The 26,892-nt window shown below is 53.3% G+C and overlaps 1 protein-coding gene across 1 annotated transcript in view; it reads left to right on the top strand.

The window, feature by feature from the left end:
- Window positions 1-6,830: 6,830 nt before the first annotated feature.
- The window catches only part of ASTN1 (astrotactin 1), a 53,896-nt gene continuing 33,834 nt past the window's right edge, over window positions 6,831-26,892 (top strand). The window contains exon 1 of the mRNA XM_074152678.1: window positions 6,831-7,113. Within this exon, the coding sequence (XP_074008779.1) occupies window positions 6,831-7,113 (283 nt within the window). The remainder of the gene's footprint in view (window positions 7,114-26,892) is intronic.

The following is a 26,892-nucleotide window of genomic DNA, read 5'->3' as shown; positions in this document are numbered from 1 at the left end:
CTCCTGGCGTGGAGAGTCCCTTAAAGTAACAAACTTTCCAGGCTTGCTAAATGAGCTCATATTTACACCTGCCTCTTATTTACACCGTGAGTGCTGGCACCTCTGAGCCGGGCTCTTGCCTGGGGACAGGCGCTGACGCACGCCAGCATCCTTGCCAACGGAACCTTGAAGCCCCAAGTCAGGCAGGAATGGGCAAGGCACTGCGGGCAGGAGAGCCTGCACGGGGGCTGCGCTGAGTTACGCAGCGAGCTCGTCCCCAAGGAGCAGCTTTCCTGCACCGTCGTTAGCTGGGCTAATTTATTTGCTTGTATCGATCAGGGGTTATATAAAATAAGTACATGCAGAAATTGTTATAGCTGCATATAGTCCTTAGTCCACACAGTTGGGGAGGGGTGGGTGGGGGCACTCTGGTTTTGCCGAGGGGCTGCTCCCGCTGCTCTGCAGGGTTGGGGGCAATGCTTATTGGGGTGTACCTCCACCTGCTCACACCAGCATCCTCCTGGGATGCTGCGGAGAGCAAAGCTCTTTGGAAACGAGTAACCCCCTTGACCTTATTACTAGAGCTGGAAATAACTTTCTAATCACTTTTCCTTGATCCAAAAGAATGAAGATTTGATGAGAAGCATCTGACTACTCTTTTTTTTTTTTTTTTATTTAGGATTTTGCATCACAAAAAATTGGAAAACTTCCAGCAGCTTGTTAATTTTTTTTTTTCCTTCCCCCTTCTATAAAAACCTTAAAGCGAAGGAAGAAGACTGCCAATGCAAATATTCTTGGCAAACTTTCCCAGGCCCACAACCTCCTTCCTGGCCAAGTCTTCCTGATCTTGTTGCGTCCCTCCGCATCCCTGTTGCCTGCAGCAGAATGCCCCAGTGTCCCTCCGGTGATAGCCGATGCACAGCCCAGGCTGTCGCTCATCACAAGCTGCATCTTAAAAATAGCTTGTTGCAATTTCTAGAGGTGCCCTCCCAGCCTTGAGATGGCAACGGGATTGCTTCTGCAGTGGGTATACTCATCCAAAATGGCTCAAGAGACCAAGGCAGGATGGCGTGAGGTGTGGACGGGGATGCTTGAGTGCCCAGCGAGCAGCTCAAGCGAGCTGCAAAAGCCTTTCACTAGCACCCTTGACGCTGATGGTGACAGCGGCAACATCCTGCAGAGTTATGCCGAGGTCCTGCTTGCTTCCACGCTGACGGCATCTCCGGAGCCACACGCTCCACCACTAATCAGGCCAAGTTTGATAATTAAGACGTTAGCTAATTGTCAGGGACGTTAACATTGATTTCTGCCCTTTCATGCTGCAGGAGCGGATCTAGAGATACATGAAGTGTGAGGAGTGCACTGGGGAAAGGCTGTGGTGGTATTTGCTGGGTGCCCTGAGGAAGCACGGGACTCCGGACAGACTCTGGCACTACCCCCTGTAAAGGCTGAGCTGAAACCCAGAGCAAAAGCAGCACTTGATGTCTGTGCCAGGCAGAGCGATACCTGTTGGTGGCAGAGCTGTGGGACATGCCCAGCCACGGGGGACTGGTCCCTGGGGCACAGTGGGAGCAAAGGCACATCCGTGTGGGAGCAGGAAGCGATGGGGACAGGTCTGCAGCTCCCTGCAGATGCCTTTTAGTGGGAATGAACGTCAAACTTAGCAACTGAGTCACCTTCTTGTTAAACGTGGGAAAGCTTTATCAAATTAAGGCCACTTAAAAGAGTCTGGGCAGAGGCTAAGTGCAGTTTAGTTTCTGAAGTGGATTGACTCAGCTGAGCCGTGCCTATGTGAATTCACACAGGCGCCCAGGGCACCTCGTGCTCTGCTGCTTGCATCCCCCAGGACAGACAATTCCGAAGGGCTCCATCCTGCAGGATGCTCAGCCCCTTGCTCCAGAACCACCACCTCACTTGAGGCTTCATGGGACACAGCTCCCTTGCACCCAACCCTGCCTTTTCCGCTGTCCCCTCTGCCCTGTCACGGTTTGCAATGAGCAGCTCTCAGCTCGGTGCAGCGTGCCGCCGGGCTCGCATCCGCACGCTCCCAAGGAAGCGCCGGTGCCTCATTGATCTGCCGGGGTAATTAAGAGAGCGAGCCAGGCACTGCCAGAGCGACAGCAGCACGGTAATCACTGGCAAAGTGGGCATGGCGGGGTGCTGTCAGCCACCTGGCACCCGGCCTGTGGAGACATGGCTCTGGGCAGCAAGCATGGGGACAGCCACCTCAAAGCCTGCCATCCCTGCCCAAGCAGCAATGTTAAAGATCACAGTGGTGGCTGTGAACCAATTCTCACTAGGCTCCTACTAGCAGTAGTCCATTCAGTCACTATTGCTAAGTGACTTTAAGTCACTGCCTTCCCCCCAGCTTATGAGACTGGTTTAAAAACCTGCAAGACTTGATGACTTGGGTTCCTTTTATTAGCTTTTCTTCACATCCTTAAGAGCAAGGCACTTGAAGATGAGGGTAAAGGAAAATAGCAGGAAATCCCAGGACTCAGGGAGCTAAGGATTTGCATAAGACATCAAATGAGATGAAGCCTGGGCTGCCATCAGGGGAGATAGCAGCTACGTGCACCGCGTCGCACCAGTGCCATGTGTTCTGCCCTCTGGCTTTGCTCACTTGAGACTTTCACACCCACAGGCAGAAAGACTCTTAAAAGAGTAATGTGCAAAATACAACTCCCCCCAGCACGGCAACGATGGCAGCAGCAGCGGCTTCCCCCGCCTTCTGCTGAGCTCCCAGCCCAAAGTGTCCCTGAAGACAGGTCTCTGGAGCCGGGCAAGAGCATCCCTGCACACAAGAGCTGGGGAAGAGCATCCTGCAGCCCCCTCCCTGGAGAGGATGGCTCCTTCCCCACCGATGGGCCCTGCTGTCAGAGCAAGCCGAGTACCAGTCTCATGCAGGAGCTTGGAGGCAGTGCAAGGTAAGGACCGCTCCCTCCCAACCCTCCCTTGCCTTCACACTGGTGACAAGTGTCACGGGTGGGCAGTGATGCACGGCAGTAGCTCAGCGTTACTGACACAGGGTAAATAAGGTGGTGGGTGGCTGGTGCTAGGCAGAGAACTAGGAGGAGATTTGGGGTGCCAGCCCCCTTCCCAGCACCCTGCTGCTCCCTGGGCGTCAAAACTGTTGCTGAACCCCCACCAAAGTAAGCTCTGCTTGGAAAAAAAAAGTGCAGGGGGCTCATTGCAACATCTCCGGGGCTGGTAAGGACCCTCCCGGTTGCTGACAGAGAGGGGGACACTGACATCTGCCGGCAGGTCCCACCCGGCCCCGCAGCACCCAAGCTCACCCTGCCCGGCCCCGGGACCATAGCGGGGGCAGCCCTGGTAGCCCCCAGCCCTGCCTAGGAAGGCAGCAGGCGTGCGGGTCTCCCTAGGAAGGGGCAGGACAGGGTGGACACCACTGTGCTGAGAGCTGATGCTCTCGAGCTCGGTGCTTTAAAGATGTGGAGTTTTGTTTCCTACTGAAAAACAAACAAACAAACAAATTTAAAAAATTAGTGTTTAGCGAAGGGAATTGAGCCTCGCAGCCGGGGATGCCCCTCTCCCAGAGCTGCCGGTACTGGAGGTTACCCCGCTGGTAACCGCACGCAGCGTCCGAGGCAAGGAAACCATCTCCCCACAGGTCACCCGCTGCTCGCCTCGGCCCGGTGCTCCAGTGGGAGAGCCGGTGGCGGCGGGGCCCCGCATGGGGGATAGGAGACCTCTCCTGTTGATTTATAGATGCCCAACAGTAAAGTGTGCGTTTGAGCATTTGAGGGGGCATCTCCCTCAGTTCCTGCGGCCCTGGGGCATCTCCCACCAGCATCTCTCTTGGAACAGGGCACCCTACGCAAGCAGCAGCGGGTTTCCTGCCTCCCGGGCATCTTGTTTACCCCGGCTGCCTGCCAGCACCCGGTTCCACCGGGCCGGTCGCAGCCCCCCGGACCTGCTGGGGCCCGCACTCGGGCACCGGGGTGGCTCCCGCCCGTGAAGGGCCGGTTGCCTTCCTCTGCCCGCGCCCTCACCGGGGCGGCTGCGAAGCGAGCACGGAGCAGGGAGGCAACTTGGCCAAGGTCACCGAACGAGCCGGCGGCGGCCGAGTCGCGTCTCCATCGTCGCGTACGGCGGTACCCGGGATCTCCGCCGTACGGGGGCCGCGGCTCCCCCCGCGGCTCTCCTTCCCCTTCCCGCCCGCCATCGCACCCACGAGAGGCGGGGTCCTCACGCCGGCTCACTCCGCCTTGTCCCCCGACCCCGCAAGACTTACCCCAGTCTCCCGCTCAGCGCCGGCGGGGCACCGGCCGCCTCTCCGTCCCGTCCCGTGCCGCTCCGCTCCGCCTCAGCCGCCCCGGCCCCTTCCCCGCCGCCGTCTCCCGGCCCCCCCGCGCCGCCCCATCGCCGGGCGGGCAGGCGGCCCCCGGCGGCCCCGCCAGCATCCCGCCACCGGGCTCCCGGCTGCCGCTCCCGGCCCCGCACCGGGTCCCGCCGCGCGCCGCCGCCGCCGCCCGATAATATATGCAGGGGCGGCAGCCAATAAAAGGCGCCGTCGGCCTTCCCGCGCCTTCCCATTGGTGGTGCCGCGTTCGGCGCGGGGCGGGGCGGATCGGAGCGGCGGGGGACACGCGTGGAGCGGCGCGGGGGTCGCAGCCCGCGGGGGCCCAGCCCGGTCACCGGCCCCCCTCCACCTCCCCCCCCCCAGCCGCGGAGCGGGGGGTGGGTTGCGAGCCCCGCCGGCCTTTCCCCTCCCTCCTTCCCGGGAGAAGGGGCGGGGGTGTCTTGTCCCCCCACGGTGGCAGCTCCAGGGAGGGGTCGCTGCCTCGAGGCCCCGGTAACGCGCGGGCACTGTCTTCGTCCGGCCTTTAAAGGAATCCTGGTTGTGCCAAATTACACCATTAATACCAGTAAGTGATTAACGAGGTTCAGAACGGCAGGCGTGGGGTGTTACCGGCGACCGGCAGCAGGACACCACCAGTGATGCCGGATCTGCCATTTTCTGCCTTTTTCTTGTTTAATGTTTTATTTACCTGTAAGTATTATCCACACCTCCTGCCGAGCCCCTTCTTTGCCCCTATTCTCGTGGTGTTAGGCAGTAGCGGGGTATCACTCTCAGGGATACACCCCGTTTCCAAACCAGGGCTGAAAGGACCTTCTTGGTGACCCCTTCTGAATAATGCAATTGGGTTTTTTGGGTTGGTTTTTTTGTTTGTTTTGTTTTTTTTTTTTTTCAGGGAAACTCCTCCTTCAAATGAGTTTGTGTCCCCTGGTGAAAGAACAGCAGTGAAAGGGCCTGGCAGATGCCCCCCAAAGGGATTTCCCTGTGCCCCCCCAAAGGGAGGGCTATGCCACATCCTACAAGCCACCACTGCTCATTTTTCCTGATTTTTTAATTTTTTTCTGTTGGCAGCTGCAACTGACTGGTGCTGGCAGGGGACAGCACTGCTGAAACACCTTCCCAACTAGCTGACTTCTGAAAACACCCTCACCGTTATATGTTTGGTGCTCGGCTCTGATTGTTAACGAGGCTGGTGTTGAAAATGGGTAATTTCTGGTAAGCATAGCTTTTCCTCCACAAAATGTCATGGGTAACTGGGAGGGTTATTATAACTCAGAAACAGGTGTGGGGAAAGGCACCCGCAGTGGCTCCTCTGCTCGGTGTGTTTGGGGCTCAGCAGTGTCCCCTCATGGTGCCCACGCTGGGGGGCTTCATGGCTGGCACCAGTGGAGGAGAAATTTGAGGAAATCCCTGCAGCTGTTGCATGGTTAGGTAGAAATCTCCGGGGGAAGGGGAGAAGAAAGATTTTTTTTAAAAGAAAAAAAACACATATCTTCTGTCTGTGGTTTCCTTTGGAGGCATGAGGCAGGATGGAGCTGTGCCCCCCAACAAGGAGCCAGCATGGAGCTGGTGGGATGGAAGCTCCGCTTCCAGGGCAGTGATGCCTCCGCACCCCTCTGCTCTGTGGGTGTCAGCTGGCAGGAGCCTCCAAGTGTGAAAATCAAAGTGGCGTGCCCGTGGCCATGTGTTGCTGGTGGGGTAGGGCCTGGACCTTTCATTCTGCACTGGCAAATTTACTGTCAGAGCATTTTGGCTGCAAGAACCACAGGTGTCTGCAGGAAGGTCTGGTGACTAGGCAAGCTGTAAGTGCTGCTTTGAGTTCACTTAGACGAAAAGTCGAAAGCATCCACTGCAAAAAGAACCAGCAAGCTTGGGGTTGGCCCTTATGCTCCCTATGTATATATACTTTTTTTTTTTTTTTTCCAAAACACACAAGCTTGGGGGCTTTGGAGGTCTATGACTTCTTCTGGGGTTTTAGAGGTCTGTCATTTTGGAGGTCTGGGACTTCTCGTGGGATTTTGGAGGTCAGGGGAGGCCCATGACTTCTCTTGAGATTTTTGAGGTCTGGGATTTTTGGATGTCTGTGTTTTCTCCTGGGGCTTTGGAGGTCCATGACTTCTGTTGGGATTCTGGAGGTCTGGAATTTTGAAGGCCCGTGACTTCTGATGGGATTTTGAAGGTCTGGGACTTCAGAAGTCCGCCATTTCTCCTTGGGGGAGGGGGTATCTGTAAGTTATTCTCAGTGCAGAAGGAGGCAAAGGCAGCCGGGCCGGGCGGCACCGCCACCGCACCGCTCCGCAGCTCTCCCGGTTACCCAGGGATGCGGGGAAAAAAAATGGGGGAAGCGGAGGAGGGGGGAGGCGCGGGGCCTGGGTAACCGAGCCTCCCCGTGCCGTGCCGTGCCGTGCCGAGCCGAGCCGAGCCGCACGGGGAGGTGCCGGGCCCCGCGTCCCCGCCCCTCGCCGCCGCCGCCGCCGCCCGCCCGCCCGCCCGCCCGGCCGGCGCTGGGAGCGCGGCGCGGGGCTCCAAGATGGCTTTAGCCGGGCTGTGCGCCCTGCTCGCCGGCTGCTGCCTGGCGGCGGGCAGCGGCCCCGCCGAGGCGGCGGCGGAGGCGGCGGCCAAGGAGCTGGAGTGTAAGCTGAAGAGCATCACGGTGTCGGCGCTGCCTTTCCTGCGGGAGAACGACCTCAGCATCATGCACGGCCCCTCGGCCGCCGAGCCCAAGCTGCTCTTCTCCGTCCGCAACGATTTCCCCGGCGAGATGGTGGTGGTGGATGACCTGGAGAACACGGAGCTGCCTTACTTCGTGCTGGGTGAGCCTCCGGGCGTGCCTGCCGGCAGCGCCGGTACGCGGCGGGTTCCCTCCCCTCCCGGCAGCGGGCCCCGAGCATCCCCGGCCGCGGGGCTCCTCCCTGCGGCACCGGCGTGGGGGTACCCTGCAGCATCTCTGCCCCGGTGCCGGTTCACCCCGCTGCAGCATGTCGGCCCCGGTGCCCGTTCACCTCGCTGCAGCGTCTCGGTACTGGCTGCGGCACCGGGGTGGATGCTGTGGAGGTGCTGCAGGCCTGGGGTGCTCGGTGCATCCCTGGGTTGTCATCCCTGGGGCTTATCTCCAGCTCGGAGCAGGGTCCCCAGCGGCTTGTGCCAGCAGGAGGCCCACAGCCTGCTTCCAGCGTGGCTGGCTGGAGGTGAGGGTTTCTGCTTTGTCTGTCCGTGAGCAGAGCCACCTTTCCTGCAGCCTGGTGAAAAAAATACTTCGGTGCCAGCGTTTCCCATCCTGCTTGTGTGTGCTGTCTCCAGTACTCCTGCCCCCAGGTTTAGGCTTTGGCCTGCTCACATGGTCCAAGTGCTTCCCGCTCTAGCCAGGCCTCTGTGCTTCACCCACTGTGTGAGGCACATCTGCCCAAATCCGATGGGCTCCTGCAGCTTTCATCCACCGAAAAAAGCCAACGATTTGCTCCTTTGTTCATGTTGGGATCAGAGCAAGGCCTCCGCCGCTTGTACGCAGGGACTTGCTTCCCTCCACACCACCTGGAACAAGTCACTGAGATTTTTAATTTTTAGTGATATTTGTGCAGGATACCAGTTTCCTACCACCACCCGCATCTAACCCCCCTGCCCCGGGCAAACGCCACTGTCGCTTTCCTAGCAGTCCCGTGGGGGCTGTGCACACCTCCTGCAAACCTTGTCCACCCATTGCTGCTCCAGCAGCACCTTGGCTACCTGTGAAGTTTTTAAAAAGCCACCCATGTCTGGATGTTGTCCCAAAAATGAAGCTCTGGCATGTTGCTCTCCATGGCATTGCCCCTCTGTGCCACCCTTGTGCACGGGCAGAGGGTAGAGGTGACCACAGACTGGGTTTTCTCCCCAGCGCTTCATCACCTCCATAACCCCTTAAACCCCTCTGCGTGGAAAAAAGCCCCTGGTTCTGGGTGCTGCACTGGCTCGGGGCAGTACTTGCTGCTGCATGGGCATCCCCCTTCTCCCATGGGAAAGGCAGAGGCAGGTGGGGGGCTGTTGATACCATGGTGTGCGCGTGTGTGTGTGTGTGTGCGCGTGCAGAACACCTAGGGATGATTTGCTCGAGGCTGGGGGCCATGCGAGGAGAGGGCAGCGGGCTATCAGTGCCCCCCCCGGGTCTGCCTGTCCAAGCCCTGTGCTGCGGGATGCTGCGGCGGAGGCCGGAGAGTGTTGCTGTGGCAACAGGGCGGCAGCGCGGCAGATGCAGGGGGACGTGCAAGCATGGCCGCTGGTCCTGCGCCGCCTTGACACCCCAAAGGCCACCTGGGCACCTGTCCCCTGCCCCCCTTGGACCCGCTCCCAGGGAGCTAGGCCCCAGTGGGCCTCAGGGCCTGAGATGCTGCCAGCGGGGAGCATCTGGGCGGGGATGGTTGGCTTTGATGGGGCAGGGGTCCCCAGGCATGGCCCCTGGCTGGTACTGTGGGGATTCCACCCGGGATTTTTCAAATCCACGAGGTGCCATATGCTGGGTAGCACAGGAAAGGACCCACCCACCCTGACAGACCCCGCTGCACCCAGGGTTTGCACTGATGATGCCAGGCAGGGTTTTGCTTTCAACTCCTGCTTATGGCCACCAGACAAATATGAGGATGACTGGCCCCATGTCAGCGCATCCTGATGTTCTGGTGGTGTCCAGGTTCTCCTGGGCATTATTGCCTGGGACATTGGTTGCACGGGGCTGTGCACCCCAGCAACTAGGGGTTTGGGCTGTAGAGACACTGAGGTGGTTCTAGTACAGGTCTCCCCACCAGGGATGCTGGTGCTGGACTGACAGGAGGGGGTACCTCGTAGGCCTGCTGTTTGCCAGAGTTTTGGCTTGGTGACTCCTGGGAGATGCCATGTTACATCTCCCTCCTTCCTGCGAGAGAAGGACTTGCTTTGAATCTGGCATGGCCACCTTGCTCTGTGTGGGTATTATTATTGTTGTTGTTGTGCTGCTTTGCCATGTGTGTGGACTATTGTTGTTATTGTTGTTATTATTATTATTGTTACTATTAGCCTGAACACTTCTCTTGCATGGCAGAAGCCCTGAAGTGCATAGAGTTTGCAAGACCCAGACTTAGTAACTCAGAGGCTGCATCCTCTGCAGCTGGAGAGCCCCCAGCCAAAGAAACCCATGGGGAGAGAGCGTCACTCTTGGCACTGCGCACTCGGTGGGGATGTGGCCATGTTGGGTTGATGTGCGGAACCAGTGTTAGTGGCTGTGTTTCCACAAGGCTTGTGTGTGGCTGGAGGGTGTATTTGAGCATCCTTCCAGGAGCCTGGCTTCACACAGTGCTGATTGCACTGTCCCTGGCAAACCCCGGACAATTAATTGTGCACAAGCACCTTTGTGCCTCTGAGCCAGGTCTGGTTTAGGGAGTCTTTACTGGGGAGGGAGCTGGGTGAATTCTCCTTTTCCTCTTGGTGGTTTTTTGGATCCAGGACCTGTGTACAGGGAACAGGTCCTGAGGAGGAGCTGCCCCTCCGGCTGGCAGGGCCTTGGGCCGAACCCCAGGGTGCTGCCCCCAGGCCAGGGAGGACCTGGGTTTGGGCTTCGAGCACCATGAAGGGCAAGCGGTGTTGCATGGGTGCTCCTGGAAGTGTCTGTCACTCACCTTGGCTCTGCCACGTGGCATCTTGAGCAACTCCCTCAAGGTTGCTCCGAGTCTCAGTTCCCCCATTGTTGTGGTTTGGGCTGGGCTGGCCACTAAAACAAATGACAGATGGATGCTCTCTTTAACTTCTCTCCCAAGGGAGAGAAGAATGAGATAGACTTATGGATTGAAAAGAAAACTAAAACTACTTTAATGAAATATTATTATTAAAAAGAAAATATAATAATATATTAAAAAAAGAAAATAATGAAATATATACAATATACACAAAACCGGTAACAAGCTCCCAGGATGGTGATCACATCACTGGCAGGCACTGGGAAAGTCCCAGACTGGACTTAGCAATGGATGAGAGCTGAACTCAGGATCTGGATTCAGGAATGCATGGATTGGGATCAAAGGCAGACGAACAGACAGAGTCTCCCTCAGACACCACCCACTGAAGAAAGAGGCTGACCTCTTTGATCCCTCAGCTTTTATACTGAGCATGATGCAGATGGGATGGAATACCCAGTTGGTCAGTTTTGGGTCACCTGTCCTGTCCACTCCTCCCCACAGGTCCTACCCCTCTACACTTTTCCACTTCCAACCCTCCAACTTGGTGCATAACAAAATTAGCTGACCTTGGTGGTTGTACTTAGCAGTAGCCTCTCTGCATACTAACCCTTGATATTCACAATAAACACCAGACCTTATCTGCTAGAAGCAGGCACTGTCTGAAAAATATGCCCTTAATTTCAGAGAGTTAGAAGAGGCTTAACTGAAATGTAAAATTACTGAAAAGATAATTGGTTCTGTTTTACCTCAAACCAGGACACCCATGAAGATGGCAGGAGTGTTCAGGGAGGTGGCTGTGGCAGGGTGGGACTGCGGCAGGGCAAGGGGAGCAGCCAGGAAAGGGTCAGGATTGGGGAGCCCAAGGGTATTCAGGTGTCATCCCCCTTCGGCCCTGGCTGTCCCCCTCAAAACCCCCCTGAATAGTTCAAGAGCTTTCAAGCTTGGCTGGTGTTCGTGGAGACTGGCGTGTGTGGCTTCCCTTGCCTTTGTGGTACCTCCCTGCCATGGTGGCCAAGCCGGGCATCCCACCAACGGGCACGTGGGTCAAAGTTTTTTCTCCAGCTAGAGATGTGTTGGGTCTTTGGAGAGCCACATATGCTGCTTGCTAAAAATAGGGTGCTGGGGGTGTGTGTGTATTAAACTGGGCACCCCAAAAATGGCTCTCACTCCCCACCCCTGATGAGATGCTCTGGTAACATAATCAACTTAATGATGAGCGTGGAGGTTGCAGGCATCCCCTCGCTGCTGGTGGGTGGTGTGGCAGGGACTTTGATTGACCCCCCCCATCAAGAGCCAGGCTCTGCCAGGGCTCTTCTGTGCCAGTGGGGGTGATGGGGAGCCAGGGGCTGTCTGCCCAACCTCAGGGTCTGCAGGGGGTGGTGGGAAAGTCATATGTGGATACTGACATCCGTCCCCTTCATGCATTTGCTTCTCCCTGCTGCCAGTAGTGGTGACCTGTGGGGGGCTCAGAGAGGGGCTTGGGGGGACATGTTTGTTTTGGCTTGCTTTGATCCACTGCCCTGTGGCTTTAGATTCATATTTATCTTTACCCAAGAGGGTGAAGCATTGCTTCTGCATGCACCATTTTTGGGTCTCATCCCCTCTCGGGGCTGTCCCAGTGCCGGAGTTGGATGTGTCGAATGCGTTAGTGCTCAGCCCTCCCAAATGTGGGGACTCTGTGCCTGCCTCCAGGTTCCTCCAAAAGCAGAGGGATAGTTTTGGGAATTATTTCCCTGGTTTATGGTGAGGGGAGGCACTCGGGCAGGGCTTTCAGCTGCTTTGTACCTCCCTTTGCTAACAAAAGGAGTGTGTTTAAATTGTGCTGGGCACCTTCTTGTGCACGTGCTGCCTTGCTGCCCGCGTTTGCTCGGGAGCAGCTCGGTGGCACACCATTCCCACGTGCAGCACCTTCCTTCCGTGCTCATACCCATCAAAATGCACACGGCTTTACATGCATGACCTCAAAAGGACTCCAACACTATCCCCTCTGTTTTGCTGTGGGTTTTTTTCCCACCTCCTAAATTTTCGGGAAGCGTCAAGGGCGTGGGAGTAGGGATGGGGCTGCTCGCTGGTGTGCACCAGGCTGCCTGGATTTAAAAGCACCCAGTTTCATCCTGCTTTAAATCAAGGAAACCTCCATTTGCAATGGTCGCCTTTGATCTCGTTTCGTGTTTGTTGCATTAGTTGTATTTTTTTTCCTGAAGGGAGGCTGAGTCTCACTGGTTTGTGGCCATTAAGAAATGCTAATTAGCAGCTCAATATTCCCTGTCCGCTAACCTTCACACCCCCTTCTTTCTTGCTGCTTGGCTCGGCAGCATCCAGCCGCATTTGATATGTCATTAACTGGATTCACACTCCTGCGGGCTGCTAATTTTTTGGGCCCCATCCTTCACAGGTTACAAACTGGCGAGCGGGGTATTTATTAGCATCCTAGCTTCCTGTGGCCCCTTGGGCTCAGTGTAGATTTGCAATGCAATTAAAAACTGAGCGAAAGATGGTGTCTTTGACTCCCTCACCCATGTAATGCGCTAGATAGTTGAAAAGTGAAGTCTTGAAATGCAGTTTTGTGCATAAAATGGACTTGAGGAATGAGAAAGCGGAGCTGATGGGTTGAACCCGTGCTTTCTGAGTACCAGATAATTCAAGATCTTGAAATACCAGATAGTTACTCGTGTCCTGTGGTTTTTTTCCCCTGAGCACAGAGGAGCTGGAGGAACTTTTTCTGCCTCCCCGGTTTCCAGCCCAGCTGTCATGCCCTGAAATGGGGGCAGCACAGTCCCTCACACCCCGACATCCCCTGCTCCTCATCGCCCTCACAGGAGCCTTGGCAACAGAGGATGGGAGACGGTTCTTAACTTCAATGACTTTAATAGATTATCATAAACTCAGGCCTTAATACAAGCTGTCATGATTTCAAATTATCTTACTTTTAAATTAAATAGATTCCTTTTTAAATACAAAATCAATTCTAATTTTTTAGAGGGGTGAGATTTTTCAAAGGCACCGATGAGTTGGGCATATTTAACTGCTCTTGATCATCTCCCCAAAATATCTAATCAATTTTTTTTGTTAAATCTCTGCTAAGCTCTTGCCTGTGCTGGTGGATGCTCTGGCCATGACTTCCTTGGCTTAATTATGGGTGGATAGCACAGGGGGTCGTGGGGGCCATGAGATGGACTGCTGTGGGGATGCAGGCTGCCACTAATCGGGCTGACGGGCGGCTGGCATGCCTGCCTGCCCTGGCTCTCCTTTCAGGGTGTGTGGGGAGGTGTTGAGATGTGACACCCGTCATCTCTCATCCACATCCCATGCACCTCCACGCTGCCGTGGACTGCAGGAGGTGGTGTCGTCCCCACCATCTACCCTCACCCCTGGCTCCTAAATGGCCCCAGAGGAGGGAAGCAGGAGGCAAGGGGCTTCAGGTTGCATTATCCCTTTTTTTTGTTTTTCACTTCCATGTCAGGTGGGAAGAGCATCCCACTGGATTTTGGTTAGGGGTTGCTTGGCCCTACTCCTCTCGCCTGGGTCTGGGTGCCAGAGGTGAGTCCCAAAGCTGGTGGCATGCAGAGCAGGTCTTTGGTCCTGGCTCTCTGTGTTGGGAAAGCGGGTCTTGGGGTGTTGTGGTTCATTTCCAAGGGAGGCGAGGGCACCCCAGTATCACCATTGGAGCTCCCCTTCCCCATCACACATCCCCATCCTGCGAGACCAGGGTATGGCAGAGGTCGGCAGTGGGGCTGGTCCCACTGCTGGACCCACAGCATCGCTCTGGTATGAACCTTGCACCTGGAAATAGGTGTAATGGTAAAATAATGGACCAAATATTAAGAAATTCTTAAGTACCTAGAGAATAACCGAGTTAAATTATACCAGAAGAGCTCAATTGCCTTGCTTAGATTGATTGAATTACTAAATGAGCCTGACTAATGGAATGGAGTGGATATATCGGACTTTTACTCAAGATCCTGAAATAATTTCTCTAATAAGATTGTGAGCCATTAATTGAACTTGGCTTTGATCCTGGACACTGTCGCATGCACTGAAACCCAGCAGTATGATCTATGCTCCTGCGTGCTTGGCCAAGGGGGCAGCCGCCAGCACCTCCCTGCCAGGCAGCTTGGAGGGTGGCCAGGGGGTTCACTGGGGGATCCCAACCCACCCACGCAAGGACCTGCGGGGAAGGGACCCCGAAACACCCCATCTCAGCAACCCTCCTGCCTGCTGGCAAAACAGCTGGGGACATCCTGATATCCGCCCTGGGCATGGGATGTGCTTTATTCCCTTCTGCTGCCAGCAGCTGATTGCCTGGCCGTGGTCCTAACCCCTGTTTCCATCGCTGTGGGGTTACTTTGAGATGGATGCTTTGGGATTTACATCTCCAGATCCAGGGGTGCCACCTTCTTCCTATGCCCTCCTGGAGTGGTTGGTGCTAGTGGTGGGACGCTGTCCATGGCATCCAGAGCACCGCCAGATGCCCAGTCTGTGGTGTGGGATGCGTCCCTCCCCATTGTTTGCCTCCTACTTTTTCCTCCATCCAAATTGGCCGATCACTGAGACCTCGGTGCTGATGCACCTGCTTCCCCCTCTGATGCTTTAGTCCTTGCTTTTTGCACTGTAGTTGTCCTCTTGGGTGCTGACAGCAGAGGCCAGTGTGCCCCAAAGGGTGCCGCCAAGGCTTGGGGGGCTTGCAGAGCTTCCAGCAAAGCAGAGAGGGACCAGCCAAGGGCATGCATCTTGCCCTGGACCTGCTCTGGAGCACCTGGTAGGACAGGACAGGTTTGGGTACAAACTGCTAGTAGGACCTCATTCCTGCCCTTGCTCTTGGCCGTACAATGTAAACCTGACCTCTCCACATCCCTTTTCTAGCTGAAGGATGGGGCCAGAGTGGGCGAGGTGACCTGCTCAGAGCCGCTGAAGCACCAAGCGCACCCTCATGCCTTGTCGCTCACCTTCTTTCAGGTGATGGAGCTCAACACCAACCTCAGCTATGAGCAGGGGCAGCACTTAAATCCCAGTACCCAGGGTGGATAATGCTGCAGGAAAGTGGGCAGCATCCCTGTGAGGAACACAGGCCAAACTGAGGGTGACCAAGGCTCAGGAGGGAGGCACAGGGTGCGCATTCCCATCCCCCATGTTCTGCCCATCACCAACCCACTCTCTTACTGGGAGCGGAGGTTTCGGTAGCACAGCGGATGTAGAGGGCCTCTTGTATATTTTTTTCTTAACCAAGGAAAAAAAAAATAAGAAATAGGGATTTTGTCTCTGGGAACCCGTTGCCACAGCAACCACTCATCCAGCCGGCTCCAGCGGCAGCAGGGCTGGGAGGGAATCTGGCTGACCCAGAAAGCAGTGGGGGGAGCAGGTTGTGGGGCCGTTTGGCTTTTCACCGGTGGGTATCAGGGTCTGGCAGCGCCTGGCAGGACAGGCAGAGGACCGAAGTGTCTGTGGGGGGCCAGGCCCCCTGTTTTGGCTGAATGTGCAGAGCAATACTCCTGGCTCCCTTTAATCACTCCGAGCCTTAATTTCTCAGACTGCATCCTGGCAGGGATGCTCAGGCTCACTCCCATTCCTGCCCTGAGAACTGTCCCACTTTTGAGGGCCAGGCTGCCTGTGTGGGCACTTCTTAAAGACCCCCAAAGCTTTGTGGCATGTTTTACCCCAGGAACTAGCTCTGGTCCACACAGTGGTGGAGATCCTTGGGCAGCTGCACTTCTCCCTGACACTATCTTGCCTCTGCCCTTCTCTCCCCACACTGGTGGCATTTGCATCTGGGCCACATCCCATTTCCTACCATTTTATTTTATTTTATTTTATTTTATTTTATATTTTATTTTATTTTATTTTATTTTATCTTATTATTTTTTCAATGGTTGCTTAACCAGCTAAATGGAGGGTCTGATATCATCTCCCTTTGAGTCTTGCTGCAAAGCAGTCCTTCAAATGAAGGAATTTTTTGCCTGGTGGGATTAAGGCAGCATCTGGATGGTGATGGCTCTGTAATTTAAGACTCGTTGTCCTTTTACTTGCAAATTGCCAGGCTCTGGCTTCTCTGCAGCCAGCCTGGCTGTGGCCGGCGGCTCACCCTGAGCAGCAGCGGTCTGGAGGCTGTGGGATTTGTCTAGATAAGGGAAGATTTTTGATTGCCAGGTTCTGGCCACCCCACTACGGCTTAATGCTGTGAACGTGCCCAGAGGAAAGCATCCTTCACTCCTGTGCGCTGTGTTGATATTTCTGATCCTGTTTTGCTGCCCTGAGGCCAGGGGATGCTCAGGATGGATGCTCACCCTGGCCTGCTGGCACTGGGCTCTTTGGGGTCTAAGTTCACTTCACGCTTTGCTTTGCTGCAGGGCCTCATTTGCGTTTGCCAGTGACAGGCACAGGCAGGGGTCTGAGCCTGTCCCCTCAGCCATGTCCTGTCTGCAGAGCCTGAGATCTGCTGGGGAACGTGCAGCTGCCTTTTTCACCATTTATAACTGAAGGGAGGGTAAAAGATCCTTGAGGAACCCTCTAGCTAGTGGTGGCACATCGGTCACAGAAGTTCGGGGTCCACAGCCCTGATGCAAGAGGAGATACAGTGTCTTTCCTAGCTGGCTCTGAGACATTTCAGTAATTAGGATGACTAACGAGCGTAGCAGAGCAAGCAGCTATGGGGGATGCAGAGAGCTGGCTTTGCTCCCACGGGGAGCTGATCCAGCTGAAAACTAACCTGGTGGAGGAAGGAACTTGGAGAAAGGTTGGAGAAGGTGGCAGCAAATGTTAAGGAAACCCTTAAGGGTCTCCCTTAAGGAGACCCAACACGCTTGTGCCCTTGCATGGACAGATTGCTGCTGCTTGGCCCAGCAGGGGTTGTGTTGCCTCAGGAGTGCTCCCCAAATCTGGTCTGTGGTCCAGGTGAAATAATCACCTGGCTGCCAGAGCCCTTTGGGATGGTGGTCTGCCTGATGGGCAGGGGAAATGGGGTACAGGCAGGACCTTGACCTTGGTTTCTGGGAGCGGCACCTCCTGTTCCTCTCTCCTACACCCTCCTCCCCTGCCAAAAAACCCGGCCACGATGTCACCGTCACAACACAGTGACTGCCTGGGAAAGCAGATATTAGCAACCCCGAAATATCCCGGGGACAGGCTCTTATGTGATGGGAGACAGTTACCATGGAAACCTCCTTCAAATAAAAAAAAAAAAGAAATAACCCTGAAATTTAAAGCAGCCCTTGTAGCTCAGAGGAACCGTAGACCTTATTACAGGTTTTGGCAACCCCCCTTTTTTCTTTTATTTGTTCCAGCTAAAAGCTCCAGGAGACAAGGCAATTAATTTGAGCATCCCAAAGGGAGTGAGAGAGGGAGGGCATGGTGCTGGGAACCTGCTGCCCAGGCCGGTGGGCTCCTGGTGCTTCCCAGTGCCACTGCACTGCAGCTAGCAAATGCCCTGCTGTAATGGGGTTTCTCCAACACGGATGAAGAAGCAGGGTGGTTTTTTAGAAGAGTTGTCTCAAGGCTTAAAAAAACCCCTTCCTAGCTCTCTAGGTGGAGGGTTTGGGGTGGGGTGGTGGTGCAAGTGAAGGGTTCAGGGTGCTGCAGGAGGAGTGAGGATATGGGAAACAACTACAGAGTACATCTCCAGCATGGGGGTGGGCTGCTCAGAGCAGGTCGGGGGTGATTTGTCTTTATGTGTGTGGCATGAGGAGGTGGTGCTCTTTCTCCTGCTGAGAAAGGCAGTGTCCTGGCAGGGGTGCTTCTGTGGGGAAGCAATTGAACTGGCTGGCTTCGGTGGGGAAGGGGAGATGCCTGGGAGACATCGTGCTCCCAAATTTCCTTGCCAGGTTCAACTTTGCAGCTGTGGCCACAGCGTCCCAGGGGGGTAGTAAGTCCAGCTCAGTGCAGACTTTAAATTGCTGTGGTGCTTTCAGCATGTCCGCTCCCCTAATGGTGTCCCGAGTGTCCGCAGCTGCTGGGAAATCTGGAAACATCAGGTTTGGACCCAAGCTCCTCTGGGTGCTGCTTTCCTGGTGGCAGTCATGCTGGTGAGGAGCTGTTTTCCCATCCCAGAGCTGCATCTCCCCAACCCTTCCTTTATTTCAGCCAGAAATAGCTGAGCTCTGGCTTTCACTGCTTTGGGAGAGCTCTTGAGAGGAGCAGTGATGGGACTCAAGAACCATCATGCTGCCATGGAATTGCTGGCTTTCTTGCCAGCAAAAGGGACAAGCCAGGGAGTTTGTCTTAGCAGACATGCCACATATGGCCTGGGAATTTGGAGGGTATTACGAAAGTCTCTGCTGGCTCGTGAGTGGGGAGCTGCAGGCATCCCATCCCAGCTCACGCCAAGGTGCAGTTTTAGCTGGGCTGGGATGGACGTCTAAGCATCCACAAGCAAGACAGTGCCTGAAACATCCTTTCAGGGAAAAATCAAACCAATGTTGTTAGCTCTTCAGCAAGAGCTGCTCTCTTCCTAGGTGTGCCATGTTCCTGGTGGACAGGAGAAATAGCGCAGCCCCCTTGGTAGATGGTGGAAACACCAGTGAGCCAGGGAGGGGAGTGTATCATGTGCATCGAGCCTGCTTAGTCAACCTTGGACCTGGCCTGGCTTCCACATATTTTTATTATCACATTTAGGCCTTTTCTTGCTTGTTGAGTACGGCACATTGCTGGTTAACAGCCAGAGGACTCAACCTTAAGGTGCTGGCTCCAAGCATCCCCTCCCAAGTCCCCCTACGCCGGCCAGCACAAACTGGGGTGACGGGGTGTCCTGTGGGCACTGGGGCTGGGGGATGAATGAGGGATGCGGAGGTTCCCCAGGTGGACGTGGTACACATCTCCCCACGGGACAGTGGTGGCATGGTCAGCCTGGGCTGGATCCAGATGCCTTCTTGTAATTAAAGCTCAGCAGCAGGGAAGAAGGGCTTTTCACGTACCACAGGATGAAAGGCAGCATGCCTGTGAAATGTAGCTGTGCTGGCAACGGAAAAGTGTCTGGATGATGGAGTGAGGGCAGGAAAGGAAGGACCACGAGGTGGGAGGAGAGGCACGATGGCAGGAGGTAGTAAATAACTGGAGGGACCATGTGAAAACCAAAGGGTGTTAGGGACAGTGATGGAGGGTATGGGCAGAGCTGCTCATTGTGGGTATGAACCATGGCATCCCTGGTTGCTTCCTGAAGCCACCGTGCATGGACCCCAGTAAAGTGCCCTTTGGAGTTAATCACCACAGGAATTAATGGATAGTTTCACATTGGGTGGCAGACACATCTGTGTCCTGAGAATAGCACTGCAGAGGCCATGGCCGTGTATTCGGTGAGTTTCTGGCCAACGAAGGGAGGAAGTGACAGGCTCAGCCTCCAAGCCCCGGTCTCAGCAACAGCCAGAGCCCACAGGGATAAAGCAAAGATGTGGCTGTAAATGCAGGAGTTTGCAGCTACCTGTTTCTCAGTGTCTGTAAGGGCTCTTCACTCTAGAGATACCAAAAATGCAGCTCACTCCTCACCTTGATTTAATTTTGTTTCCTTATAGAAATGCTGCTTATTTGCTAAAATGGGATGCTGCTTCCCTTTGATGCAGGAGGAGCAAGCAGCAGCAGCCCCTTACTCAGAAACCCTCTGGTCACAGGGATGTTGCCCCGGCCAGGGTGATCCTTGGCACTTGGCTGGGTTGGAGTATCCTGGCTCCATCCCTTTTTTTTTTTTTTGCAATCCCAGATTTCAGCACAGGACTAAGAAAAGAAGTAGATTTTCCTCTGTTGTGTTTGTTTTTTTTTTTCCCCCCATGCGAACATGAGGGAACTTTCTGCCTGTGTTTATGACATTGGTGTTTCCTTTCCCTTGCCAAGGGCATAAGCCCTTCCTGAGAAGACAGGCAGGTTAATACAGGCAGGGCCATACTGATGTGCAATAGCATTACAGCTGATGGGAGCTGAAACCAAAGAGTTACATAATTTGGACTGCAATGCAGAAGCGCTTGCTTAATTTTTAATTATCCAATTTCCGCACGTATGTAGCCCTCAACCTGGGAAGCGGGGTTGGCCCATGGGCACATGCAAGGGCGCCTGGCTGGCAAAGGTGATGGGAAATCCTTCCCTCATGTTCCCGTCCCTCCTGGCATGGCAAGAAGAAATGTGTCCCCGTGGCACCAGCACTCATGGAAGGAGCGGGGCTGAGCCACGGAGGCTGGAAAGGATGCTCTGTAGCCACGCTGGGGACTAAGGAGTGTCCCGTTGAGTGGTGGGAGAAGGGATGCAGGTCTGCAAAGGTCTTGGAGGTTTTTCTGCGTCGCAGTGTTAGATAAACAGAAGACACAGTGGTTGCTTTGCATCCAGATTTCCTGTAGCTGCTGGTAAAAGTGCCCCGAGTGCCTCCCGGGGTGGTTTTGTTGGGGTGTGGGAGAAACGGTGAAGGAGCTGCCGTAGACCTCAGCTGTGAAGCACCATTTTTTCCCTCCCTCTTTCTCCCCCTCTTTCAAATCCCCGCTCTGCACTTTCTGTCCTTCCTACAAAGGCAGCCACCTCGGAGCAGCTTAGGCTTCAAAGTTCCCAAAATAACAGAGGTTAAAATAAAATAAAAAAGAAAAAGTCACTACAAGATAAAGCCAGTGCCCCACTTGCACCTGGGCTCAGAGCTTCAAAGTCACTGCAAAGAGCCCCCCATGGCATCCATGGTTGGGCATCTGAATGCTTGTGGTCCCGTCTTCATCCTCCTGAAGTCATAGGAAATTTGGCAGTAGCCAGGATGACACCATGGGTAATTGCATCCATTGAAAGGGACAGGGTGGTGTCCTGCTGCTTATGCTGCCCGTGGGGGCAATCCATAGGAGATCTGTCCCAGGGGAGAGGGTTCTGGTGGCTGCAGTGATGGGCAGGTCTGTGTGGGTGAGATGGGTGTCCCCAGGGCTGTGTTCTGTGCCCACCAGCCCTCTCCCCTGGCCGGGCAGGTGGGCAAATGGCTCCTGGCGAGGAGGATCCATGCTCAACATGGCGCTTTGTGCCTGTGCTGGCTCCGCTGATTTATATAGATCATCAATATGACAATTATATACACCTGCAGATTTAATTACCTCCATTTTCGTCAGGCAGCAACAGATTTATGCCTCTATTCAGTTCCTGTAAATCTGAAACAAGCTTGACTAGACCCAAAAGTCCTCCCATTGATCACCGCACACTGGCTGGTCTCTGGCCCTCTTGACAAGCTCTTCTTTCAGGAGTGATAAATTCAAGACGCACAGTCAACTTTTTCCCCTTCTACATCTTTCTTCCTTCCTTTTTTTTTCTTTTTTTTTATTCCTTCTCCCCACTATCTTTCAAAGCCTCTCCACAAACCTGAAAATGGAGTTGAAATCAAGTAAGAGCTACTAAGCACTGAAGAACTTATGACATTAAGCTGCACTTGGCAGTAGCCCATGCCTGCCTTCTCCCTCCTGGTATGGGGCCACCTGTGAGGATTTGTCCTGCCCCCAAGACCAGCATCGGTCCCTCCAGAGGAGGTGAGAGGATGAAGAGGACCACTTCTTGGAAAAACTCTTGGCCCTGCTGTTGGCAGGAGAACAGACAGGGTTATTTTGATCCTATTTCACCCCCTAGGAGGGCCACCTCGTCTCTCCCATGTCCCAGAAGGCAGACAGGTCCCGGCTTTGCCCCCAGGAGATGAGGAACGAGCGGCTGTGCTCGTTTCCTGTGCTGAGCATGAAGACGCCAAAATAATGTTTAATTTGCCTGACCTCTTGGCCTTGGTGCAGTGAGCACTTAAACAAATTAGTCTGCAGGAGCATGCTGAAGTTTACCCTTGAAGTGAAGTCCATGTCATCGCTGTAATGCATCCCCCTGCTTCCCCCGCCTGTCCCACCACCGCCGCTGCCTGACCTCGCCTGTACGATATGCTCCGATGTCTTGCTAAGTGCCTGGCAGATGGGCTGGAGTGGCCGGCCATTACCTTCCCTGCCAGCCCGCGATGGATATAAATAGCCCTTTGCCTCCCTGTGAAAATTGCTGGCTGGCTTGGAAAGCTGAAGGCAATCTTGGCAGGCGTCTTGGGTCAGTAGGGTCTGACGGCGCACAGGGCTGGGGTTTGGAGGCAGGGAGTTGCTGGTTGGGTGGCAAGAGGCTGTCTCAATGGAAGTGAGCTGCCTTGGGGTCTCCTTCCCCAGCAAGGCAGTGCCTGGAAGAGCAGAGGGTCTCAGCCACTCCTGAAGGGACACATTGGGGTGGGATGCATGCCCTCAAAGGGTGGCCTGGGTAGCACCTAGCTGGCTTTGCAGGCACTTTCCAACCCCAAGACACTGGGCAGTGTGGGGTTTGTGGTCCCTCAGCATCTCCAACCATCCAACCATGGCAAGTAGCTGATACTTGGGGAGAAAAAATGTTAAAACCACATCATATATATATCTTGGTCCTTTTCCTACTTCTGAGGTCTGTGCTGCAGGGATTTCTCGAGCTGATATTTGCCTCTAGGCTATCTGGCTTGATAGCTTTGTCTTCCCTGAATTTGGTTCCCTTCTCAGTGCTTTCCTACTTTATGGTGGATGAAACACAGCCTTTTGTTAGTTTTTACACTCCTAATTTTTGCAAAGTGAGATATAGTGAATAAGCATTGCCTTTCCCATTTCTCCTCTGGCTTCATGATTTTACAGGCTTTTATCATGTCCCTGCTCAGTTCTTTGTTTTCTTTGCTGAGGGATCCTAACACAGTTAGTTTCTCCTCTCCACAAGGCTGTTTGACACATCTCATATTCCTTGTACATCCCCTCCCCCCCCCCCCCCCCGCTAAACCTTCCTAGCTCTGCCTCCTCCATTACGAGATGTCTGACCTGAATACTGCTTGCGAGATTCGAGATCAGCTTGCTTTCACCAAAGTTGAATTTCACCTGCCCACTTCCTTGCCCACTTTGCTCCAGCACTTCGCAGCTTTAACTTTGTGGAGACTAAATTTAGCGTTGGTGACCAACTTTGTCATTCAGCTCCTCTTCCAGAGCATTTCTGAGCAGCCGAGGTCCTGACAAAGATCTCCATGGGGTTTCTTGGTAACCTCCTTTCATTGTGAAAACTAACCTCCTATTCCTCCCCCACCTGGTGGGCTTCAAGAGGACTATCCCTCTTATCCCAAACCCACTCTGGTGCTTTGGGAAACTTTGAGGGTGGATTTTGACAAGGACTCTTTGAAACAAGTCCATCAAATTGAATCACCCTTATCTACTGGCTTACAGTGTTGAGTGACCCATATTAACCCACTCACCTACCGGTTCCTCTAGCAAACTGTCCAGGGCAGAAGCAGGATTTACTGGTCTATAATTTCCATGATGCACAAGAGCTTTTTTAAGAGATTGGTATCTCCTCTGCCAAGTTTTTCTCCTCCGGTTGCTCACCTTTCTGAGCAATACCTGGTGTGTTGGTGGAGTTCAGTAGCTGTCCTTCTCCCATGCTCATAGGTGAGGACCATCTGGGCTGAGGGGTCCATGCTCTCCATCTCACCAATTTGCCAGGAGGTGATTTAGCTAGGGCAGTAATTTTCCATGGCTGATTGAGAGCTTCTTCATCATTTGGGCTCTTTCCATGGAGACCTGAGCTTCCCTCTGGAAGAGGTGATGTGATGGCATTGAAGGGTGGGATATCAATTACAAACGTGATCTCCTTTCTGGGGTTTAAAATCAACCTCGCATCTCATAAGTTGTCACACATCCTCTTGATTTTGCTTTTGCTAACTGTTGTGGTGTGGGGCTTTATTTTTTTATTTTCACATGAACATGTCTCCCGAGTGTTGGTCTAGGAGGTGGATTTGTCTCTCTTCCCACACCTCCTCTGTAGTTCATGGTTACGGTAGATGGGACCAAGCTGACAAAACAGGAGTGAAAATCAAACACCAGCAAATGTCCCAGCCTGCTCATTGTTTTTCCCAGCTTTTGGTCAAAATTGACAAAGGCAGTGGAAAAATAGCCTCAGAGGCAATGTTGCACAGGTGCAGCTGGGCGTATCCTTGGGTCTGCAGGGAAGAGCGGGGCAATGGGGCACATCGCGTTGTAAGGTCAGCAGCTGCAGAGCAAACTGGTCGACTCAGACCCATTAATGATGAATCAGTGTCCTTCGCTCTGCAAACGGCCGTGCGCCACAATGTCACTCCCAGAGTGATGGAGGGTTTTGTTGTTAAAGAAAGGGACAAATTATGGCTGTGGCATACTCGGAACAAAAATCCCAGTTCAAGGCTAAAGAGTGGCTACAGCTTTGAAATGAACTCCTTGATGACCTTCCCAAAAGCAAATGCACCCTACGTTTCAAAGAGAAACCTGGTTAGCTGTCAGCCTTGCTATGACAGCTAATGGCTTCACATGTACCAGCCCCACGTGCAGACGTTGTGGTGGGGTGATCTATCTGACCTAGCCAGAGAGTGGCTCCAAATACAGCAGGTGCTTTTTCCTTGAAACTTTAGGTTCTCCCATGTCTATGGGTCTTTTGGAAATTCAGCCCAAGATGCCCTCTCCTGTGAAGCAGGTTCCTAATAGATAAAATGAGGTTTGTGTCTCCTGCTATGGAAAAGCTGGCTTGTCTTGAAAAGGCAGAATGACCTACAGAATGAGCTGGTTTTCCTATCTGAGATTTGAGACGGGAAAAAAAAAACGCAAATGAAATATAGACAGTCAGTGATGGATGTGATTTTTTTAAATAGGTGCATAAAAACATGAATATTATCATGTGAAAGATGTGTCACTAAGATCTCGGAAGTAAGAACAGGTTAAATATCAGGATGTGTTTTGACATCTGGATTGAAAGGAATCAAGTCCTGAGGTCCCTACACAGAGTGCGAGTAGCTCATGGTGGGAAGGTCTCCTGAGTTACTTCAGATGTTGGAGACCCTTGGAGGAGTGCAAGGCGAGGGCTTGCTTTCGTTGCGTTAGAGCCTTTTAAAGGACGTGCGAGGTTTAGACATGGAGCAAAAGCCTTAGCTAATAGGGAACTTAATAAAAACACAGTCAGGTTCCGGATGGAAAATAAGCCAGGTTTAAATGTTAACGAGGAAATATAAGTCCAAGTCAAAATCTGCGCTCTGCTGTATGAAATGAGTCTGCAGAGACTGGCATTATGGCAGAGTTCATTTGACTAATCGGAGGCGTCTATTAGTGCAAAATGCTTGCAAATGGAAAGGAAAATTTTTTTGTCGTTTGTTTTTTTTCATCAAAACGTTGGCATGTGTTTTTAAGGAGAGTTGCTCTCTTTGTGTGCTTTCCCTCCTGCCACTATGCCAAGTCTCGGTGGGGGGATGAGGAGATGTGAACGGGTCCATGCCGGTGTTGGGCTCATGGGCTGCGACTTCCATGTTGCACAAGCTCGGATGCAAAATTAGGCTGCAATGGAGGTGTTGCCTACCAAAACTGGGACATGCAGAGGTGTTGCCTCCAGAAGGACCGGGTTTGCTTTGGGTTGGATGGCTGTCCCCAGGGAAATGGGGTTATTCAGGATGATTGATAATGAAGCAGGTATAAACCCACCCACCTTCAGCAACTTCATCTGGACTTTCCTCTTCTCCTCTCCTCGGTTTGATCCTCTACAACCTTTCATTTTCCCTTCCCTCCCCTTGCAGATGGTCTGGGAGGGGAGCAGCCGCGGCCGTTATGTTGAAAGCATCAGCCAGGGTCTTTGGAGGCTGCTGCTCCTGTAGATATGAAGGACCTGGGCCACGTTTGATACCAGGCGAACGAGGCACAGCCTAATTAGTGGTCTCCTACTGTTATTAACCCCTGACTCAGGCAGGCTATTTTTTAACAGAGGTGCAAGAAGTTAATACTAGCGCTAATGGCTTCATATCCAAGGACTTAATGAAAGCCATGCAGGGACCAGGCCTATCATCAATATCTTTCAAACTTTGAACTTGAAATTATCCTCTCCCCCCTGCCCTTTTTTTCTTTTTTGCCTTACTACCTACTTTCCCACCTCATCTGGGGTCTCTTGGCTCCACGGTACGAGCTGGCTGGCAGGTTTGGCACCCACCAGCCCCATAGCAGAGCTGAACCCCATGGCACCGAGATAAATGGCCCCAGTTGGCTACATGGGTCATTGTGGCATCTCCCACCAGGGGATGAGATGCCTGCTTGGAGAGCAAAACAAAAGTAAGAGTGGAACATATTGGACTGGGAGAAAAGAAAGCAAGGAGATGCTGTGTTAGGAAGGAAGCTTGGTCTTGGTCTTGCTTGAACCAAACTCCTGGAGAACTTCACATGTACAGAGAAGCATTTATATTTATAATTTAGTCAAGTAGAAATGGAGGTGGATAGGAGCAACTGGAGTGTTGCTAAGACTCTCGAGGAGAGGAGGAGGAGGTCCAAGGATAAAGCTCTCTCATCTGGGTGCTGCCTCAAGAGGCTTTGCCCAGGGCAGGACCAGAGGTGGCAGAGCAGCCTTGTCCTGCAGTGTGATGGACGGGTCATAGCCTACCAATTTGGGGCAATGTGGGTTGATTTTTGGGGTGTTTTCCTCTGTTTCTAGCACTTTGGACTTGAGTGTGATGCCGCCTCAGAGTCGTGTCGTGATGTCTGGTGGGAGAGGATAATGCACTTGGGCTCCATGGCTGGATTGCGCTCTTTTAAAACAAGAATCCATTTTTTATCGAAATATATTTTTCACTTTAAAAATAAGCCTGTTTAAATAAATTTGAAATTATGACAACCTATTTTAAGGCTTAAATTTACTATAATCTATTAATCATTTAAATAACTTCCATCAAGGAGTCCTCCTCAAATATTAATGAGCTGAAGGGTGCTGCTTTTTCAGTGATATGTCAGATCAGGGGAAAACATCTTTAACTCTAGCTTTCTAAATGTCACAATGTCATATACTTAGTATCTATTATTTTCACTCTTTACAATGGAGCAAATGCTGGTATTTACATTTTTCCAAATGTCAGTACGTCGAGTTCCTGTTGTGCATAAAAGCTCTTGCCTTAATTACTCCTAATTTCAC

This window comes from Numenius arquata, chromosome 8 (assembly GCF_964106895.1).
Source record: "Numenius arquata chromosome 8, bNumArq3.hap1.1, whole genome shotgun sequence".
In the NCBI taxonomy this organism is placed as follows: Eukaryota; Metazoa; Chordata; class Aves; order Charadriiformes; family Scolopacidae; genus Numenius; species Numenius arquata.
The sequence above is the reverse complement of the archived record's forward strand: the minus strand, read 5'-3'. Positions and strand labels throughout refer to the sequence as shown.